Consider the following 19,416-nt stretch of genomic DNA (forward strand, 5'->3'; position numbering starts at 1 on the left):
CCTTCCCCCCCCTTCCTGCTGACTCCTTCTTAGGTCAGCTTTGGTGTCTTTGCCACTGGAAGTTTCCCTCCTGCAAAGCCCAGCCTCTTATTCAGCCTGCAGACTTGTCTCACCCTATTTATTCTCTTCCTGAATCCATCACTCTTGCTGCCTGCTCCGCCCCCAGCCCCTGGCCTAGCGCACTTGCAGGCCTGCCAACAAAACTGTTTCCTCGCCTGCAGGCCCATCCTGCCCAATTCCTCCGCCAGGGCTGTCACCTTTTCGAGCATTTCCTGAGAATTCTATTTTTTTCTCCTTTTGCCCCTTAATCTGTTTTTCTCCGCTTCCCTCTCCTACCCACACACAGCTGGGATGACTCCTATATTTTCTTCCTCCCGAAATCCCCTGGCACCCTCCCCCATCCTTTGCTGCCCTAAACCGGTCCCACCATTGCTAGGATTTGGTGCTGTGGGCCTGGCTTTGGCTGGGACCCATTTCGCACTAGTGATTCGCCCCCCAGTCTGTATGCTGACTGAGATCACCCACCACCACTTGACAGCCAGACCCTGATCTCCTGCCTGGTCCTGTCCACCCCCCATTAGAACCCAGGTGGCTTAGGAAATCTGGACACCAGAGCCTCCTCCAATCTGCTCTGCCCAACATACCTTGAGGCCCTGTCCCGAGAGGGAGTGGGGTGTGGGTCCCGAAAGGAGGTCTCCTTTAGAGCTTGGTCACGGCGCAGCTGGGCAGACGCTGTCTGCTGCTGCAGTGTCTCTCGCCTTATCTAGATATTTCCCACCTCCAGTCTCCCCACCGTGACCCCAAGCTGGGAGGCAGACCCTATGTGCTGTCCCCCAGCTCTGCCCCCTGCTCCTCTTTGGCCCTTCTCCCCAACACTTCCTTGCACCTGGAAGGGCCAGGCTCCCCACTTCCTCCAGAACCTTCTCTTGCTGTCCACCCCCTCCCCAATAGAGAGTGTTAATGGGGGAAGGGTTGTCTTCTCTCTCCTATGAAGTGGGTTCCCGATCACGTGGCTCACCTCGTTCACAGGTGGTAAAGAAGAGCGCATGCACCCTCCTCATGGGCCAGGCCTGGTATCCTACCTATCTTGTCTTGTTAAAGAGGTCAAGTCGGGCTTCCCTGGTGGCACAGTGGTTGAGAGTCCGCCTGCCGATGCGGAGGACACGGGTTCGTGCCCCGGTCCGGGAAGATCCCACGTGCCGCCGAGCGGCTGGGCCCGTGAGCCGTGGCCGCTGAGCCTGCGCGTCGGGAGCCTGTGCTCCGCAACGGGAGAGGCCCCGCAACAGTGAGAGGCCCGCGTACCGCAAAAGAAAAAAAAAAAAAAAAAAGTGGTCAAGTCCTCCCACTGCTGCTTAGGGAGAGAAACCTCATGATTTTGAAAGGAGGGATGCAACGAGGGGAAAAACCCAATGTGCGTAACTTTGCATATCAGCTGAGCAGTAACCCTCTGTCCCACCTCTGAGGGTCTATGTTATACTCCCCCCTCCCCCATCAGGGCTTGCAAGAAAGGGATAGTTGACCTCATCCCCAGGGACGAGGTGAGAGGATCTGGGAGGGGCCTCAGAACTCCACCCTCCCACCCCCAGGGGCCTCCCTAACTGAATCTGGGAAAGACAGGGCACTCACTGGCGCTGTGCCTTGGGAGATCCGTGTCCCTTTCTGTTTCAGGTGACAGAAACTCCAACTCAAATCCATTAAGCTAAGTTGAGAATTGTGGGCTCCTGTATCCGAAGAGTCCTGTTTTCCAGTCTCGGTGCTGGTTTCAGGCCTTAGTATGTCCAGGGGTGCGGTCAGGTCCTTCGAACTTGGTTTCCCATTCTTGGTGGTGACGCTTTTATCCAGCTCCACGAGGCAACCAGCTTATCCCGGCCTCGGTGCCAGGAGGGCTAGTGCCAGGAAGAGGCCCACCTGATCCTGGGGACTTGCCAGGGGATGGGAGGTGGAGGGGAGGGTGAGGTCCCAGCACTGGGCCCTTCCGTGCTACACTTGGGGCAGTCCAGGTAAACTTAGCCTGCTGTGATGCCTGCTTCTTACTTCTCCTCTGTTTTTGCCAGACTCAGTTACCATCCCCCTCTTCCTTACTTACCTGTTCTTGGATCTAAGGTAGGAACCCCCTGAGTTTGCTTTTGCCAGCATCTCAGACTTCAGTGTGGAAGGGTTCTGGGCTCTGCCATTGCAGTTCCTGGGGTCAAAGCTGATCTTATTGTCTGCGCTGTTCCATCCTTGAGGGGCATTCACCAGCCCCCTTAATAGAGCCTGTCAGATGCACCGTGTGCGTCAATCGAAAGCCCTTCCAGAATACCCAAGCTTTCTTTTTCCACCACACTTTTGCACATATGCCCTCACCTCGAATGCCAGGAGCAGAGCAAAGATGGGAAGGTCAGGCACTGTGTGGCCCTTCTCTGTCCTGACGCTATGGCAGCTCTGCCATATGACGCGGCACAAAGAAAGCCTCAGCACCTCCTCCGCCCATCCTTCCAGCCCACCCCAGGGGTCAGAGTTAGCACCACGGCAGTATCTATTTGCCACGCCGGTCCTAACTCCCTCCTTCTCTGGCTAATCTCCAAGTTGTCCTTTAGGTCTCTGCTCAGGAGGCAGCACGTCACCTCCTTCAGGAAGTCTTCCCTGACTTGCATTCCCCTGAACCTGCTTTCAGTCAAACCCTGTGTATATATAATATATCTCTATCTCTATCTCAGAACATGTTTCATGCTGCATTTTAATAATGTACCTACTTGCCACACTAGAATATGACGTTTTTGAAGATGGGTGCTATGGCTCAGTCATCTTTGTATTTCCAGGACCCAGCATAGAGCCTGGCACACAATAGAAGCTCAGAAATCTTTGTTGGGTACGTGAATGCGTAAATGAAGGAGTGATTAAATGAATGACTACCCTGGTCTGGGAGCCAGGTCATTCTGAAGGTGAAAGAATCAAAATTTCGTTAAGCCTCTTTGAAAAAAGAAAATCGATTTTCTTCTCCCTTCCCTGTGGCTGCAGGAGGAGGTGGTAGATGAAGCAGAGCCTGTTTGTTTCTGCTGATGAGGCTGGAGGTCAGGTGGTGTCCTCACCTTCCTGCGAGAAGCCGTGCGACGCGTGGAGTCCTGTGTGCCCTCCCCTTGCACGGTCTACACAGCAGGCTACCCTGCCCCTTCAGCTCTTCGCCTGGGTCCTAAGTGTTTTCTAATTTGTCTGTGTGTGCGCATGTGTGTGTATATCTGTGTATATGCAAGTAAGCGAGTGTGTGCATGCGTGTCTGTGTGTACATGTGTATGTGTGTGTCTGTGTCTCTACATAAGTGTGTGTATGTGTGCGCGTCAGCAAGCCACCTGAAGCGATGTGTGGAATCTTGTCTGTCACCTGAGCGCAGGTACATTAGCAGCAGGGGGTGGTCCGTGGCTTCCCTCACTTCTCTGGGGTCATGTGCTTGGTCTCACACTGGGAAGGAGCCTTCGGGGTGGAGCCCGGCTGCTATCAGCCTGATCTTTTGTACTTAAGATGCCTTGGGTCACATTTGTCTTTTTATTTCAAAACTCCACTTGGAGATTGAGAATTCCAGTTCATAAAGAAGTTATTTGCTAGAGGAATGTCAGAGGAAAGGGGCCGTCAGCACTTGAGGGTTCTGAATGCATCACTGCCACGAGACGCTTTGGCCAGGGTCCTGGGGGAGCCCAGACGGGCTTTGCCTTCACTGTCTCTCCCCTCCCTGCAGAGCTGCTGCCGGGAGGGCCCTGGGGAGGCCCTGTCTGTTCAGAAGTGGGCTGTGAGGAAGAGCAGTCCTCGGAGACAGCGGAGATGCTGGGGGACACAGCGATGCTGGGAGACATAATGACACTGGGGGACATGGCGACACTGAAGGACGCAGTAACATTGAGGGATGCAGTGATGCTAGGGGGGTATGGTAATGTTGGGGACATGGTGATTATGGGAAATATGGTGACACTGGAAGACATGGTGACATTGGGGGATATGGTGATGATGGGGGACATAGTGACAATAAAGGACATGGTGATATTGAGAGACACCATGACACTGGGAAGCAGAGTGATGCTAGGAACATGGTGACACGGGGGGACATGGTCACATTGGGGACATGGTGATGCTGGGGGCACCATTATGCTTGTGGAACTATAAGGACATAGTGACAACAAAGAACACGGTGACGTTGGGGGACATGGTGACACTGGGGACATCGTGATGCTGGGGGATACGGTGGTGACTCCAGGGGACACTGTGACCTTCCTTTCCCTCTCAGTCCCTCAGTTAGGGCCAAGAAGGATGCCCATGGTCAAAAGAGAAACTGCGAATCAAGTGGGAAGAAAGGGAGCCCTCGGGAAGGCACGCCGGAGCAAGCGTGCGCAGCTGCGGGGATGTGCACCGGTGCTGGGGCGGCTTTAGGGGGATTAGCTGGGAGGCAGGAGGCTGAGGAGGCTAATTATAAAGTTTGTGCAGAGATGAGAGAAGATTAGAAGCCCTCTTGTGCACCAAGATTTTAAAAATGAGAGCAGAGTTCTTTCCCCGAAGACGAATGGGGATAAATGGTGAGTAAAGGTAAAAAAGGAGATGTGGGCGCTGGCTGGCCTGCGGCCGGGGAGACCGTGGTCGCCTGCAGTGGGCGCAGCAATGAGGGTCCTGCTAAGTCTGAACCCCGTGTAGTCAGGGGAGACCCCTCATCTGATCCTGACTGCGTGCGTGGCAGCTGCTTGGCAGGCCTGGGCTCTGCTGGGGGGCTCTGTGAAACACGGGTGTCATCAGTCAGTGGCACTTCTTGGGCCCCTGCTCTGTGTCATGCAGGGGGCTGGGTGCCCCGGGGGGTACAGGTTCTGTGCCCCATGCCTTGGGGTAGTTGGCCAGGAAGGGTATAGGGTGTGAGAAACATTGGGGAGCCGTGCTGGAAATGGGGCTTGCCCCAGACTGGGGGGCTGGAGAAGCCTCCACAAAGGAGGACAGCCAAGGCAGGGCGCAGAGAATGCGGGCCGCCCTGCAGGCAGAGCCTCCTAGTCAGGCAGCTGGGTCAGAGTGGAGGATTCCTGCAGGAAAAGGCAGGAGCTGGGACTCAGTGCGGAGAGGGCCTTGAATGGTGCAGTAAAGGCCTGGGCTTTTTCTGAGGACACTGCAAACCACCCGAGGGGCTTGGAGCTCTGGAAATGTCCCGAGAGAGGAGGGTTCCAGGACAACTTGGCTGGCCGGTGCACAGGACAGAACGCCGGTGGTGACCTGGGCAGGAAGAGCCTGCAGCTGGCTTTTGCAAGTGTCCCGGATGAGGCAATGGGGCTCCACCATGGCGGGAATAGAAGCAAACAGTTGGATGAATGGCCTTGATCTCCACCATGGTGGGAACAAATGCGAACAGTTGGACGAATGGCCTTGACCGCTCACAGCTGGCCTGCAGCCCTATCTCCCACGTTGGTGGCAGCAGGCTGTGGTACTCACCCGCAGGATTCATCTTCCAAAGACTTTGGAGGGATGCAGGGGGAGCATCCTTGTTCTATAAAAGCAAACCTCCCTGTATGATAGAGAAAAAAGCACGGCATCAAGTGGTGGCATCCTCTGAGTTACGAGTCTCCTTGTCTGCACTCCACCCTCAGGGTTCGGGACGAGGGACTCTGCTCCGGCCCTCCCACCTGGTTGCTGGAGGATGTGAGTGCAGAGAGCCTGGACTCCCCCATGTTCACACGTGACACTTTGCTCTGAGAGGGAGGGCAGGGCGCCTGGGTCTCCTGACCACTTGTTCGGTATTCTGATGTCCCCTTATTCACCCACCTCCTTAGGAGGTAAACTCTACACTATTCAAAGGAGTTCAAGGTGGTAGACGAGGGTAAGAGAAACAGCACGAGAAAGGAAAGGAATAAAGGTGTACTGATGCTTGCTCTGTACACGTAAATTCATTGAATCCTTGTAACCACTACGCAGATCAATATGGCTGCATGTTACCAAAACACAGACTATGTCATCAACCTCCTGGATCACACAGCCAATAAGTGGGGGGTGAGGGATGGGACTTGAATTCAGATCTTCCCATGCCAAACCTTTGGCCTTCCTTCTACTCATCAAAATGGATTAACCTGCCTCTGTAAGTTTGAGTGGAGCAGATTTGGGGTGGGCAGGGAGCGCCTCTGTAACGAGGGGGAGGAAATGCACAGACCCGCTCTCTGACTTTCCCCTTCCTTCGATCCATTTCAGCTGCCTGGTCCTCCACACCATGAACAGCACCCCGAGGGATGCCCAGGGCCCCGGACACCGCGAGTGCCTCCTGCCTTCTGTGGCCCGGACCCCCTCTGTCACCCAGGTCATGCCAGCCAAGAAGATAACTTTCCTCAAGCGAGGGGATCCCCAGTTTGCTGGGGTTCGCCTGGCCGTTCACCGACGCGCCTTCAGGAGTTTCGGGGCCCTGATGGATGAGCTCTCTCAGCGCGTGCCGCTGTCCTTTGGGGTGCGCTCCGTCACCACACCCCGGGGCCTGCACGGCCTCAGCACCCTGGAGCAGCTGCAAGACGGCGGCTGCTACCTCTGCTCCGATAAGAAGCCCCCCAAGACCCCCAGCGGGCCGGGCCGGCCACGGGGGAGAAGCCCTTCTCAGCAGTCACGGGATTTTGAAGGCTGCTGCGAGGCACCTGGAACGGCTTCTTCCTGCAAAAGTCTCAGAGCCCCGAGGAGGATAACGCTGGTTAAGAACGGCGACCCTCGATACCAGCAGACAGTGGTGCTCAGTCACAGAAACACCAGGAACCTGACGGCCTTTCTCAGCAAAGCCTCGGATCTGCTGCACTTTCCCGTGAAGCAGGTGTACACAACCGGTGGGAAAAAGGTAGGTTGTCGGGTATGACATTTCCTTAAAAGGTTCCCTGGACCTCAGCTCAAAACACTTAGGTGGAACTGGGAAGTTATTCCTTTACAAGAGGCACTGATGGTCCTGCTACTAATTAAAGGTGAATAGAGTGGAGACCTTCAGTCAGTTAATCAAACAAGCAATTGCACTTCACATTTTCAGCAAAAGCGCTTAGTACCTGCTCCTTGCACACTTCATTTTCTTATCCAATCCTCTTAACCTATTTTGGTGAGAGTTCAGTGTAGGAAACAGAAAAGACTCAAAGCGCTTTAAGCAGAAAGCAATTTCACGCAGGGCATTGGGGGGACTTTCAAATCTTTGGAAAGCTGCGGGGGTGAACTCCAAGTTGGGTGTGCAGGATTGGCTCCCAGCACCCTGCAGAAAGCTGCTAACTCCGCTCCAAGCCACTGTGATTGGGCTGAGAAGGACCCCTCTGTAGTGGAACCGAAGCGTATAAAGCTGGGTCGGCAACCTGCCCCAGCTGCACCTTAATGCCCAGGGACACCAGCCACTGCTGCCTGAGCACCATCGCCTCCCGATGCCCACAGACTTGCTTTGTAGCCACACAACAGCCAGAAGCAAGAAGAGACAGTGTCTACCTCGCTTGCCTTCCCAGGCTTGACCTACCTGATGGAACCCGATCGGCATCCGGCCTAACTGGCAAGAAGGCTAGTGAATGTAACTTTTGCCCTCCTGGGTTTTGCTGAACATGAATGTAACCCAAGATGGGCAGGCTGGAGGATGGAGGTTGATTGATCTAATCCACATAAACTCTCACAGTCTAGTCCTATAGCTACTGACACCTGTATACGCCGTGCTACTTAAATTTATAACAGCAGCTACAGCAGCGTGTCCCCACCTAACAATGGAACCATCCCTCCTACCATCGAGACATATTCTCCTGCTCCCCAAAGTTGCATCTGGGCTGTACCATTCTCTTCCAGCTCAGTCACGATCCCACCTTTATACCCTCTATCTTAAGAGCCCTTTCTTTCATTTCCTTGTTAATAAGCATACCCTTCTAATTGGAGAAGACGAAAAAGAACAGATTCTGTACTTTAAAGATGGAACGAAATCCCCCAACATCGCTAATTATAATGTAATGCTATAAATTGTGCAAATCATCAGATAGGCAGGATCCTTGGGGCCAGGTGAGATTTTTCTAAAAGCAGGGACCTGCTTCCTGGAATGCAATCCAGCACTGATGCCTGCACCACCCAGCCCGGGATGTCATGATGGTGGCGGGTAGGGGTAGGTGGTGGGAGGATGACCCACGCGTCTGGGCAGGAGCCTAGAGAACCACTGGAGGAGGGAGAGAAAGGCCATCTGTGCCTTGTCTTTCTCTGCTCCACTAGGGGCAGAAGCAGAGGCCCTGGGCTCACATTAGACTGGAAAGCACAGATCAGACCCAAGAGAGGACTCTGCCTGGAAAAAGTGTGAGATGGTGAATCAGGTTTCCATATGGGAGCCCTGGACCTTCTGTTATGGTTGCTCTTAAAAATACACATTCCGGAGGGAGGAGGTGTGGGCGGGGAAGCAAGTCAAAGTCTTCTTGAAGTCTTTTCCACCTGAGTATCCAGAATAACCTCTAAACCACAGGCCTCGTACCAGGTGGAGGGAGGGCTGTAGGTAGAGAAAAAGATCATGGTGGGAGGACCTCAGCCCCCCGCCAGTCATGGAGGTGTAATGAGGAGTGAATGGGATCCTTCCCTTGGATCAGAAATCTGGGGTGAGATGTGCAAATATCAGGACAGGGACGAGCGACAGTGGATTCTCCCTCTACCCATGTCTTGCTGGACAGAAGCGGGTCCTGCAGACCACACCTCCTGACTCAACACTCTGCTTCCCCAGGTGGACTCTCTGAAGGGTCTGCTACACAGCCCCTCGGTGCTGGTATGTGCCGGTCACGAGCCCTTCAGACCTCTGGCAGTGGAAGATGTCAGAAGAAATGGAAGTGAACCTTTATCTGGGCAGACTTCAAGGAGGAAAAGTGGTGAGTTTGTTCCACAGGATCCCCAGCCTTATTTGCACTGGATGGTGGTTTGGTAGGGCTGGGCAGATATCCTTTCTAGATAATTTTAAAAACCTGCCTTTGGCTCCGGGTCTTGGGCACCCCACTTGTTTGGGGGTCTCTCTTGCCTCTTTCTCCTTCTCATCACCATCAGCCTTAACTAGGTTGAACATTTGGCTGGGTTAAGAGAGATGGGAGTCTGGTATTTAAACAGGGATTAAGAGATCTTGAACGGTAAGCTTCTAGGATCTAAAATAAACTTTGTTAAGAACCATAGTGGGCATGACATTATGGAGGCAGTGGACCATGGATATGTGGCCTTTGCATCTTTCAAGAGTCATGACTCTCTTAGGCAACAGTGAGGACCCAACAGACCAAAACAAATGATAACCATTGATCATCTATCCATCCATCAATCTATACAGCCAACCATCCATCCATCCAGGTGCCAGAGGTAGCCTTCATTATTAAAAAACAACAACCACCACAACAGAAACCCAAAAAGCAAAATTATTGGAATGACAATGGGCAAATTTTGGCAAGTAAAAAAAATAATATCCTTTGTGAAAAGCTATGAAGAGAAAGACAGCAATGGTTTCGGTGATTGCATCATGCTGGGTGTTGGATGTACAAAGGCCCATCAGCCACAGCCCCTCCTCTGGAGGAGCCCCCAGTCTCATCTGGTGCTTATGGAGGAACAGGACTGAGCAAAACCTTCTCCTGCCCAGATGGACTCAGGAGGTCTGCTCTTCTGCTGGCCATAGGCTCAGCCTCTGCCAGCCCTCCCTCTTGCCAAGCATTAGCTCAGGAGATGAGAAAGTACCAAGGGCTACATTATCTCCCAGGATCACGTCTTTCTATCCCCAGTGACCCCCTCTTCTCTTTTTCATGGCTGAGGGGCAGGCTTAGCTACCAGGACGTGCTATCATATGTGTCCAGGTCCTTCCTTGCAACCATTTATCAACCCCAAAGCTTGATGAGTGTTAAGATGATAAATCATCACTAATAATTGCAAAGCATTTTACAGTTACAATCAGGTGTGTCTGCAGCAGCTTATTGATTTTTGCTTCCTGGGCCGTGGGTGGGTGTGAGCAGAGCTGGGATTTAGCTCTGGGCACCGATGCTCTGCAGTCAACTCTACTGTCTAACGAGAACCTACTTTGTGCCAGCAACTTTGCAGGAAGCTTTACATGCACTGCCTGGCATCCTCAAAACAAACCTACCCGTTAGATACCATTACTCTTATTTCACAGCTCAGGAAACAGGCTCTGCCAAAGACTACACAGCTAGGAAGTAACAGGGTCGAGATTGAATTCGGACCTCAGGTTCATCTCTCTGGGCTCTGCTGGTTCACACCCTGGCAGCTCCGTGAATATTCGTTCTAGAATGGTTTCTGTCCTTCCTGCTGGTTTTGGAGGTGGCAGGGGTATACAGACCGTGGAAGGCTCATGACTGGCCTTGACTCTTCTATCCCGAAGCTCTCGCCGGCAGCTCACTATCTTTCCTTCTTTTCTCTTGCTTGTCATCGTGCACCAGGGAGCTGGGGGCCCAAAGCCAAGCAGAGCGTGATCCATGCGCGGTCCAGGCCAGTCAGCAGGCCACGGCAGTTCTCCTTGCTGTCAGAGAGGTCTGGGCTCGGTGACCCCTCGGTGCCTCTGCATCGTGCCTGCATGTGCCCTGCTCCTGACAGGAACCCTCAGGGCACACCTGCCCAGCTCAGCCCGTTGGTAGCCGGTGAAGACATTGAGAAGAATGTGCGTGTGAACGAGGACGGCAGCTTGTCTGTGGAGATGAAAGTCCGCTTCCACCTACAGGGGGAGGACCTGCTCCTGTGGTCCAGGAGGGTCGGGAGGGCCAGCAGTCTCACAGCGGTCAGTGGGGAGGGCCCCGTCCTGGAGGAGGCAGATCCCCTCGGCTGTGTGTGGGCGGGCCCCCCTAGGGACCCCTCGGAGCCTGGGGCACAGGGACTGGGGCCCTGCGAGGCAGGAGGTGTGGGAGCCTTTGACCGAGGCCGGTGGCAGCAGGGGTCTAGATATGAGATCTGGATGAACCCCCTTTATGCCCCCCAGGGAGAGGAGACAGCCTCTCAGAGGAGGTCCGGGCTGCCCCAGAGGTCCCACTCCAGGACCCCCAGGAGCCGAGGGGTCGCCAGCAGGAAAAGGAGCGAGGACAGTGCCAGCCCTTCCTCCAGTGACAGAGCCCCTGAAGGCTCCGAGACCAACTCTCCTTTCTGCTCCAGGTCCCTGGAGGATGGTGTGGGCAGCTGTGGCCCACGTCTGGCCTCGGGGGCTGGTGAGGGCACAGGCGAGGGAGCAATGCCGGGCTGCAGGGAGCACCGTGGCTGCCTGAAACCCGGGACCCGAGGCCCGGCAGACGCTTTTCCTGACTCCTCGGCAAGTGGCGGGTCTCACGAGGAGTCCAGTGAAAGGGGTGAGCTGCAGCAGGGCCGCCCCAGCAAGAAGAACTGGGCCGTGACTTCCTGGGGGGCCACCCAGGGGGGAGGCCCCGGCTCCCCCGCTGTGAGCCCCTCGTCTGTAAGGAAAGACGGCCCACGGGCAGAGAGTGGACAGGGCGCCAGATACCCCCGGGCAGCCTCTGGGCTGCAGGATGCAGGAGGCCACCATCCACCTTCTGCCTGTGCCTCAGCCCCAGGCAGAAGCAGAAAGCAGCAGAGCAGAGCCGGCACCCTGTCCTTACCCAGCGTTTCTGTCCTCAGCCGGGGGTCCCAGAGGGGCCGCCCCAGGCAGCACCGCCACCCAAAGGACACCCACTGCCCACTAGGCTTGCCTGTGTCCAGGCCAGTGCCGGGGCCTCCCAGCAGAGGCAGGGCCCGTCCAGACAGCCCAGCGCCTGGCCCTTCTGAAAGCCCACACAGCCGCGGGAGCCGGGCCTCCCGGGACCCGGGGCCCTGCTTCTCCGCCTCTCTTCATTCCTGGGACACGCGAGGGCTCAGCAGCATTCCCATCACCCCTGTGAGCAATTCTGACTGTGCTTCCAATTTCCGCCCCCCAAATTCCCCCGCTGCTGAGACCGAAGGGGACCCTGAGTTCAGGGCGTGCTCACCAGCTCCCACACCTTCAAACACATCTGGCTCTTTCAACTCGCAAGCTGATGGCCTGCGTGAAAAGGCAGGGGGTGACAGTCCCAAGCCTTCCTGGCCCTTGGTCCTGCCAGTCGGGTGGCCCGAGGGAGGGAGGTCGGGAGTGCACGGGGCCAGCTGCTACTCGCAGCTGGGCGCATCCCCGGCCCGCGGGTCCCCCGGTGGGAAGACGCAGTCGCTGCCAGACTCCCAGTCTTGGGGCGGCCGGGGCCCCTTCTCTGAGGCCTGCTTGGTGTGCGGCAGGTACTGTCCCATGCCTCACAAGCCACGGCCCTCGGGCAAGAAGCATCCTTTGCGTACCCTCAGCCACAGCGAGGGCACCCACAGTGCTGATGGGGAGCCGGGCGGGGCCAAGGCAGGGGAGGAAAAGCTGGACGTGTGGTGCCCTCGGCCCCCTGGCTCTCCGGGAGGGGCCGCGGGGAGAGCAGTCAGAGCCATGAGGAGGGGTGGCTCCCGCCGCAGTCCCAAGCTCGGGAGGGCGTTCCCGGAGAAGGTCTCGGGTGGAAGAGACCTGGAGGAGCAAAAGGAAGGCGGCTGCAGGGTGCTGGGCACCCTGCCCCGAGCCTCCCCAGGAGCCGTGGTCCGTGCATGGCTGGGCAGCATCTCGGAGGAGCCCGTGAAATACGAGATGGGGGACGAGGCTGGGCACAGCCCGGAAGGTCCCGAGGAGGAACCTGTTGACCGATATCCCCCAGATGGCCTGGAGGGGTCAGTGCAGGCCAGTCAAGTGCCCCTAGAAGGGGCGGCCAGTGAGAAAGCAGAACCAGATGCAGCCCTCCCAGTGACTGGCAGCGCTGGCCCCAGGTCAGGAGAGGGCCTGCCTCGCAGTGGGGTTTCAGAAGCCCCTACACAGGCTGGCAAAGGCAAAGGAGCGGCTGTGGACCGTGCGATGGGCCAGTGCGTGCTTCCCAGCAGGGTCTCTTCCTCCATACACATCATGAAGGCGCTGATGGGATCCAGGCCAGGCCGGCCCAGCAGTGTGCCCGAAGTGTCCAGCTCAGTGGGCAGGAGACTCGGCCGCTCGGCCCGGGCCCTCGTCACCTGTCTCGCCAGGCTCCGCTTCTTTGATGATGACCTTGGGTCTCCTGCTGGCAAAGTGAGGTTCACAGACTCTCCTCGGTACCAGGAGCTCCTGAGCACCTTGCAGGCCCTGTGGCCGGGAAGTGGCCTTGGGCACAGAGAGCTGGACTTGGGCCTCCAGGAGCTAGGCTGGGGCCAGGCCCTGCCGGCCCTTGGGTCCCACGCTCCAGCTGAGGACTTCACGCCAACATCCTCCTCTGGTGTGGATGTTGGCAGTGGTTCTGGAGGCTCGGGGGAGGGCCACGGGCCCTGCACCGTGGACTGCGCCCTGGTCCCTGAGAGGATGGGGCTGCCCTCAAGCATCCCCTGCCAGAGGCCTGATTCCAGAATCTCAGGGAACCCAGAGGATCCGGGAAACCAACAGCCGAGTGGTTCTGAGGCTGGTGGTGCCTCCAGCGAGGACAGGGCCGAAAGAAACAGTGGGGAGCAGATGTTGGGCAGTGGCCTGGACCAAGGTGTTAAAAACACGATGCAAGAACAGGGGGGACCATTAGAGGAAATAAAAGAGGAAAAAGAAAGAGCAGAACTGCAAGAAGAGGGTGTTAAAGGGTTTCCCGAAGAGGAAGGAATCACAGGACGAGAATCGTCAGGGGCGGGCTCTCGGGATGGGGCAGGTGCCAGGGAAGACAAGAGCCTGCAGGAAGAGCAGGGAGACCCCACCTCGGCCACGCTGAGCCCCCCAGGGAAGAGAGGGAGCCCGACAGAGCGCCCTAGGAGCCTCAGGGAGAGCGACCCAGATGCCAGCGGGAGTCAAGGTGGCTCCAACGCTGAGCCTTCTTTGGAGAAGTTGTCCACAGCAGCTGAGACAGGCTGTGGGCAAACCCAGGCCAAGCTCACCCAGGGGGCGGGGGAGAGGGGCACTTCCACAGCCCGCAGAGGGCCTCTGGACCCTGAGCCCCTCTGGGTGTCCACGTTGCTGAAGAAGCTGGAGAAGGCCTTCATGGCCCACCTCGCCACCGCCACGGCCCGGCTCCAAGCCCGCTGGGGCCTGGAGAGCAGCGACCCGCTGGACCAGATGGTGGCCGAGCTGCAGCAGGACGTGGGCCGGCGGCTCCGGGACCACATCGAGAAGGAGCTCCGCAAGGTGAAGAGCCGGGCGGGGGGCACGGCGCCGGGGCCGCCCAGGGAAGCCCGCCGCTGGGAGACGCCCCTGCAGACCAAGCGGTACAGGCAGCACCTCCAGGGCCTGAGTGGCCTCTCAGCTTCCTCTGAGCACACGCAGGGCCGGGGGCCGCCCTCCTTCTCCCTGGAGGACGTGCCAACCTTCAGAGGAGCCCTGGGGACCCGGCTCGGGGAGCAGGTTGAGGAGGAGGGGTTCTGCCCCTGTGAGGCCTGCATGAGGAAGAAAGCGGCCCCTGCATCCCCGCGGGACGCAGTGCGGGCGGCCAGTGCACCCGTCAGAGAGGCCTTTGACCTGCAGCAAATTCTGCAGAAGAAGGAAGGAAGATGTGCGGACGGGGAGACAGCAGAGGCGGCCCCTGCAAAGGGGGGCATGGAGCCCCTCGAGAGGGACCCCTCGGGGACGGACCCTGTCCGGGGAGCTGACGGAGGCCCTGAGCTGGGATCAGGCCAGGGCCCCGGGTTGGAGGTGGGGCATGAGACCCTCAGCAGAGATGAAGCCCCCCGGGGGGCAGAGGAGGGGGCAACTGCTGAGAAGAGAGAAAGGAAAACAGACCCCTTTGTAGGCAGCTACCCGGACGGGGTGGGGCGGGGGAATCAGGGTGTGGGCAGGGAGGAAGGAGACCCGGAGGTGGGCTCTGGGGCTGAGGACACTGGGGCGGGTGAAGCCCCGGGAGGAGGTGACCCAAGTCCAGGAGGACAGAACGCTGGTGCCGAAAGTGCAGAGGCCCAGGGAGCTGACGGGGAGCAACGGGCAGAGTCAGGAGGAGGAGATGGTAAGAGAGAAGCGCGCCCTCAGCTTGGCCTCAGACACCGCCAGTCGCGTGAGGCTTCTAGAAACTGCAGCCCAGACCAGGAGGGCAGGCCCACGCCGTCCCTGGCCCCAGGTGCAGACTCCTCCCGCCACAGGTCAGGCCTGAAATCAGGCCTCTCGTCCTCCAGCGCATCATCTCTGGGGAACTGCTCTCAGCTCTCTCAGCAAAGCTCCGAAGATGAGCCTTCAGACAGACACACGAGGAGCCTTGAAGACGAGGCCAAGGGCGTCCCTGATCCAGAGACAAAAGTCACAGGCACGTGTCCAGAAAGCTCCCTTTCTGAGCAAGACGGGGACCCCTCAGGCTCGAGGATGCCAGAGCGAGGAACAGATGAAGGTCTGACTCCAGAGCAGGGGACAGAGGGAGGCTCTGACTTAGAAGCTGAGAACGTAGTGAAAAGTCTCGCTTCCACAGAAGTGATGCTTAAAAACCTCCCCATGGACAGGACAGATGGCTTTGGCCAAGACGACTTAGATTTCTAAGGATCCAGCTGCAAGACAGTCCTGAGTCTGGAGCTCAGCCTACTGGATATGCATGAGGGACATGGGCGAAGGTCAAGGACTTGCCAAGGACATGGCCACCCCACACTGCCCCAGTTCTAAATTCTGGGGTTTCCAAGGCCCCATAGGCCTGTCCACCCACCGCGTGAAAGAGGGCCATCCCAGATCTTCCCCATTATACAAGGTCAGCTGCCCCAGCATTTGCCTGCTGGGCCCAGGAGGATGGAACTGCCTGGCAATGGTCCAGGAGAGGTTTTGTTTGTGTTTGTTTTTTGCTAGTGAGTGTTTCCCTTGTTCTTTGCCTATTGATCTCCAGTTATTTCTCTCCTTGGCCTCTCCTGGGCACTGATGTCTCTCGACTTTGAAGTGCTTTTTTCTAGTCTTGACTATATTTGGTGACTCTGCAGATGTGAAAATTTGGGAGAAGAGGATAAATTCAGGATCACTGGACAAAGTTTGTTCTCAGCCCCAAAGTCCAAGTGTCTTTCCTTAATTCTTTTCTTTTTTTGGAATGAAAAAACCTGGAAAATGCAAAAGAGCAGAAAGAGGGAAAAGTAGTCATTCATAATCCCACCCCTCAGGGATGACTCGTGGTAGCATTGGATGTATTTCTTTCCCATCATTTTTCTAATTATTTGATAGATGTGCTCATCCTTTTAAACTTCTTTTTTAACATAATATGAGAATTCCCCCCATTAATCTCAAAATCTTCATAAACCTATTTTTAATACCTGAATAATGTTTTTAATGTCCAAATAATATGAGACTATAAAATGCTTTTTCACCATCGCCCTTTTGTTGACCATTTGGATGGTTTCCATTATTTTTTCCATATATATATGTGTGTGTGTGTGTGTGTATATATATATATATATATATATATATATATATATTTTTTTTTTTTTTTTTTTTTTTTTTCCGTGACAAAGCTGGGGTGTGTAAACAGAAATTGGAAAAAGAATTTGGGAAACTCCTTCCTCATGCGCTCCGTTGAATACAGCAGCCATGGGTTTTCTGCCCTCGGATTGACTTAACTGTTCCCCCTTTTGGTTAATAATTTTTAAATTCTAAGGTGTTTTTTTTTTTTTTTTTCCCTGAACAGCAGATGATTTCCTTAGGATAGATTCCCAGGCATGGAATTACTGGGTCTAAAGATATCGACTTTTTTAAGCCTCTTGATATCTTCTGTCAAATTGTTTTTCTAAAGGTCTACTAAGTTGTACTAAGTTACATCATCTGGTCTGCCACATTCTCAACCGTGTTTGGTAGAGTCATTAAAAATGAGAAATCGTTTGCTAATTTTATAGGGAAAAATAGTACCTTATTTTAATGTGGAACTATTTTAGCTATATTTGATTGCTAATGAGATTAAAGAGTTTTCTAGTTTTTTTAAAAGCCATTTGCATATAAATTATACATGTATGCCTTTTACCCATTTTCAGCTGGAATTCTAGCTTTTTTGAAACAAATCGATTTACGTGTGTCCTTTACAATTTTTAAACATTCTGTTTATCATTTTTGAGATTGAAAAAATGCCCTTTCTCGGCAGGCTTCTCCAGCAAGCCTTGGGCTAGGGCTGTCTGGATCGGGGGGTCCTTAACAGGGCAGAACTTCCTGAAAGGGTTCTCACCAGCATACAGGACCACTTTGCGGAGGTCTGTGCTAAAAAAACAAGTATTGTTCACTGGTTGTTTAAATGTAAATGTTCATGTAAAAAATAAAGAAAATAAATACATTAATAATAGAAAATAAAGCAAATGTTGGGTGTAGGCTGTGTCCTCATGCCCAAAGTCATCTGTTCTTTTCTGTTTCTTCTCTTCTCTTTTTTTTTTTAAATGTGTTTATTTATTTATGGCTGCGTTGGGTCTTTGTTGCTGCGTGCGGGCTTTCTCTAATTGCGTTGAGGGGGCTGGCGTGCTACTCTTCACTGCAATGTGTGGGCTTCTCATTGCGGTGGCTTCTCTTGTTGTGAAGCATGGGCTCTAGACGCAAGGGCTTCAGTAGATGTGGCTTGCGGGCTCTAGAGCGCAGGCTCAGTAGTTGTGGTGCACAGGCTTAGTTGCTCTGCGGCATGTAGGATCTTCCCGGGCCAGGGCTCGAACCCTGGTCAATGTCCCCTGCATCGGCAGGCGGATTCTTAACCACTGCGCCACCAGGGAAGTCCCTGTTCTGCTCTGTTTCTGAATACTGGAGATGTTCTTAATAAAATTTGACATGTTTTTAAAATTTCTTGTGGAGGCGAGTCTTTAAAGTTTTTACATTGAAAGTATATATGAAAAAGAATATATATATATACATATCTGTATAACCGGATCACTTTGCTGTACACCAGAAACTAACACAATATACACACACACACACACATATGTATGTATGAACTGGTATCTTAGCCAGAAGCCCCCAGTGAAACAGATTGCATTGTGAGCTTGGATTAGATACGGTGATATGCAGGATTGTCTAGAACTTATTGTTATTAGTTGACATGGAGCATTCACTGTGCACCTCTTCTGTGACTTGAGGTCCTCAGTCATTTCCTAAAAGATGTTCCAACCTCTTTGTTTCATAATCTGCTACCTCCCCAAATGACAGAGACAGCCACCAATGGCACCTACTGACCCGGCACTTCACTAAAATGGCATGTCCCCCTCTGGTCAAGAGAAGGCAATGGAAAGAGTGTGGGACTTGGAGTTGCGTGACCAGGCTCAAGTTCCAATGACGGCACCTCAGCTGCAACCTCTGCGAAATGGACCGAGTAATATTTTGCTCACTGCATTGTTGAGAAGCAGATGAGATAACATATGAAACTTCATTACATGTGTATTGGGAAGATATCAGTATTTTAATTAGAACTGCTAGGTTTTCAATGCCTGTGATGTATCAGGCACCACATGAACATAAATGATCTCATTTAGTCTTCTCAACGTGTCTGTGAAGCAAGCAAGTCGACAGTTATCCTCATTTCAAAAATGAAGCAACCAAGGCAGAGGAGTCTTAGGTAAACTTGTCCAAGTTCACACAGTTAGTTAGAGGCAAAGCCAGGATTTAATCTCAGATATTTTAGACTCTGAAGTCCACATCCTTTTCCACTGTATCATATTTTTTTCATTTTGATTTGGGTTCCCTAAATAAATCATTTAGCTAAAGGTGATCAAAGATTTGCTGAATGAATTTACTGCCAAAGAGTTAAGACTTAGGAAAGTAGATTAGATGGGATTTTTTGTTCAACCAATTGTATTACGCCCTTAGTAATGTTCTAATTACGTACAGACATTGGGAGCTTGAGATAACCTGGTTTTTTAAAGCTAAGAGTTGAACTCAAAAGTTTTCTATCCACAGAATTCTCCTTTTAGTTACAAACTCATCTTCCTGAAGCCCCCAGGTACTGGGTTGGCCAAAAAGTTTGTTCGATGTTATGGAAAAACCCAAACGAACTTTTCGGCCAACCCAATATTTCTGCTTTTATATTAAAAAAACTTGCTGTTAATGGAAAACTGTGTCTTCTTCTGCCTTGGAGATAAAGTATTTCAGGGCCATCAGCCAAGGTGGGGATTTCGGCGTCTCCTCTGCACCCCTCTTTTCTACAGCAGCCATACCGCACAGCATTGCACAGGCCTCTGAAATTTAGCACCTCTTGAAAATGTTGGGCTTCCTGTAGCCCATCCCTGAATCAAAACTTGGTGCATTTGCAACTCAAAGAGCTGCCAAAGTACTTTTAGTACTATCAGTGGTAATGCAAGCATTTTTAGCCAGTAGAGTCTCACCGTGAAGTAAGTGGGAGAGGGAAGTGAGTGAATAGAAACCAAGCTCTTCCCCCTCCTCTGTCCTTCTGCTGGGGATCAGAGATTTCAGATCAAAGGCTGGGAACTAAAGCCTCGTGTCCAGGTCCCATGTCAGAGATTCTGAATTTATTGGTCTAGAATCGGGCTCCAGCACGGCTGCTTTGTCCAGCTCCCAGATGTACG

At 53.8% G+C, this 19,416-nt stretch overlaps 1 protein-coding gene across 1 annotated transcript; it reads left to right on the plus strand.

The window, feature by feature from the left end:
* Positions 1-6,202: 6,202 nt before the first annotated feature.
* Positions 6,203-15,436, plus strand: RP1L1 (RP1 like 1). Its single transcript, XM_007466180.1, has 3 exons — positions 6,203-6,808; positions 8,681-8,822; positions 10,377-15,436. The coding sequence occupies exons 1-3, from the start codon at positions 6,203-6,205 to the stop codon at positions 15,434-15,436; spliced, it is 5,808 nt and encodes a 1,935-aa protein (XP_007466242.1).
* Positions 15,437-19,416: the final 3,980 nt, after the last annotated feature.

This window comes from Lipotes vexillifer, unplaced genomic scaffold (assembly GCF_000442215.2).
Source record: "Lipotes vexillifer unplaced genomic scaffold, Lipotes_vexillifer_v1.1 scaffold308, whole genome shotgun sequence".
NCBI classification, from domain to species: Eukaryota; Metazoa; Chordata; class Mammalia; order Artiodactyla; family Lipotidae; genus Lipotes; species Lipotes vexillifer.

What these genes read in the sequence shown, in the direction of transcription:
- RP1L1 (XM_007466180.1), top strand. Translation starts at nt 6,203, where the DNA reads ATGAACAGCACCCCGAGGGATGCCCAGGGCCCCGGACACCGCGAGTGC. An exon ending in ACACAACCGGTGGGAAAAAG is followed by an intron (nt 6,809 to 8,680) that starts GTAGGTTGTCGG and finishes CTGCTTCCCCAG; the next exon opens with GTGGACTCTCTGAAGGGTCT. An exon ending in GACTTCAAGGAGGAAAAGTG is followed by an intron (nt 8,823 to 10,376) that starts GTGAGTTTGTTC and finishes ATCGTGCACCAG; the next exon opens with GGAGCTGGGGGCCCAAAGCC.